Source organism: Oryx dammah, unplaced genomic scaffold (genome assembly GCF_014754425.2).
Source record: "Oryx dammah isolate SB20612 unplaced genomic scaffold, SCBI_Odam_1.1 HiC_scaffold_28, whole genome shotgun sequence".
In the NCBI taxonomy this organism is placed as follows: domain Eukaryota; kingdom Metazoa; phylum Chordata; class Mammalia; order Artiodactyla; family Bovidae; genus Oryx; species Oryx dammah.
In genome coordinates, this window is record NW_024070212.1 from 117,189,779 (window position 1) to 117,191,362 (window position 1,584).

Sequence of the window (1,584 nt, forward strand, 5' to 3'; positions counted from 1 at the left end):
GTGGTGCCTGGGCAAGGCCTCCAGCCCAGGGTGGCCACTGCAGGTCTGCTCGCTGCCCGGCTCGGTGGCCAAAGGCGGGGGCCGTAGGGCAAGCCTGCCTGGACAGGATCTGGGTTCTGTCAACAAGCCAGGCAGTTACCTGGTGTCTGTGTGCCTCAGTTTCCCCACCTGCATTCCAGGGCCCCTCCTAGGTTCAGCGGAAGGTTGGGAGAGAATCGCAGCTGGTGTTCCGTGGACAGAGCCTATTGTCTGAGCTCCCTGCCGGTCAAGAGGGGCCAGGCTGGTTCATCAAGCAAGAGGAAGAGGGGCTGAGTGGAGCCACTTCGAAGAAAACCAAGACCCACCGGGGGTATGGTGCACTCAAGTCAGGAGTTTATTGAGGACGAGGCTGCCCAGCTCCCCTGGGGGGGCCCTGGCCCGGATGCTCACTCCTCCCTGTAGGGGACGTGGAAGCCCAGGGTGGTCCCCAGGGGGAAGTGGGCGAAGAAGGTGCGGGCCATGTCCTCCAGCTGGGGGTAGGCCCCCAGGGCCTGGAAGTGCTGCACGTAATTCCAGAAGTCAGACGTGGAGAAAGGCCAGTAGGGCACGGCCGGCAGCTCGGCATAGGGGTCTGGAGGGAGGCACCCGGCTCAGGGGCTGGGCCAGCCCACAGTGCCCAGGGGCGCAGAGCCTGATCATCCCAAGAGCAGGCTGAGTCGACCCTGCCCCCTCTGAGCCCCTGGCTGGGGGCGGCGGAGGGGAGCGCGGCCAGGGGAGGGGGTGTCTGGCCCCGTCATCCTGGAGACACTGAGCAGGTGGAAACACCGTGGTGGGATGTGGGGGCATCCGGGGAAGGACCCAGAGGAGACCCTGGCCCCCAGGCCTGGATGCTCTGCCCCTAGACGGGGGTCTGAGGTGGGCATGCCTGGTCCTGGGGGGCGCAGGGGGTCCCTCCTGCCTGGTGGGTCCCCAGGGAAGAGGCTCCAGTCCCTCTCCTTCTGGGGCTCGACCTCCAGCTGACCCAGGGCTTCCGCTTCACCAGCTTGGGCCAGAGGCCGACTGCCACCGGCCCTCCCTTCTGCCGGGACTGGGCACCCAAAACCAGAAACAGGACCCATACCACCCCCGAGACCAGAGACGAGAGCAACACTGTACCTCCCTCCTCCTGCACCGGCTTGGCCCCTGCGAGGGAAGGGAGAGCAGTCACCCTGAGGTGCCCGGGCGGGACCCCACCGCCCACCGGGACAGCACAGGATGGCAGGCGGCCCCCACCTGCCAGAGGGGCCAGCAGGAGGCAGAGCGCCAGCCCGGGCAGCAGGCAGGCCGGCATCTTCCCCAGGGCGATCGATGCGTGCAGGCCCACCTGCAGCCAGAGGAAGCCAGACGGGTGAGACCACCCGTGCCCCGGGCCCCAGGCCCCCACCTCTCCCCCGACCCCGCCCCGCCGCCGCCCCCGGACCCCAGCCTCCCCACCCCACCCCACCCCACCACCACCCATGGGCCCCTGACACCTCTGTCTTCCCCCGCCGCCCCCAACTCCCGCCTCCCCCCACCACCCAGGCGGGCACCTCCCAGGAAAACAGCTCCAGTAAAAAGACAAGTTCT

General features: G+C 68.3%; 1 protein-coding gene across 2 annotated transcripts; it reads right to left on the reverse strand.

Annotated features, from left to right (window-relative positions):
* Nucleotides 1-350: 350 nt before the first annotated feature.
* On the reverse strand, nucleotides 351-1,343 carry OTOS (otospiralin). 2 transcript variants are annotated; one of them, XM_040232000.1, is made up of 3 exons: nucleotides 1,252-1,343; nucleotides 1,135-1,161; nucleotides 351-610 (listed from the first exon to the last, which is right to left on the reverse strand). In XM_040232000.1, the coding sequence occupies exons 1-3, from the start codon at nucleotides 1,307-1,309 to the stop codon at nucleotides 426-428; spliced, it is 270 nt and encodes an 89-aa protein (XP_040087934.1). In that variant the 5' UTR covers nucleotides 1,310-1,343; the 3' UTR covers nucleotides 351-425. The 2 variants fall into 2 exon arrangements, with proteins under 2 accessions (XP_040087934.1, XP_040087933.1); XM_040231999.1 differs by lacking the exon at nucleotides 351-610 and having other exon boundaries at nucleotides 642-1,161.
* Between the last annotated feature and the right edge of the window lie 241 nt (nucleotides 1,344-1,584).

Coding starts and splice junctions, on each gene's coding strand:
- OTOS (XM_040231999.1), bottom strand. CDS start 1,309: ATGCCGGCCTGCCTGCTGCCCGGGCTGGCGCTCTGCCTCCTGCTGGCC. Junction 1,162..1,251: donor CCTGCTGGCCCCTCTGGCAG/GTGGGGGCCGCC, acceptor CTTCCCTCGCAG/GGGCCAAGCCGGTGCAGGAG.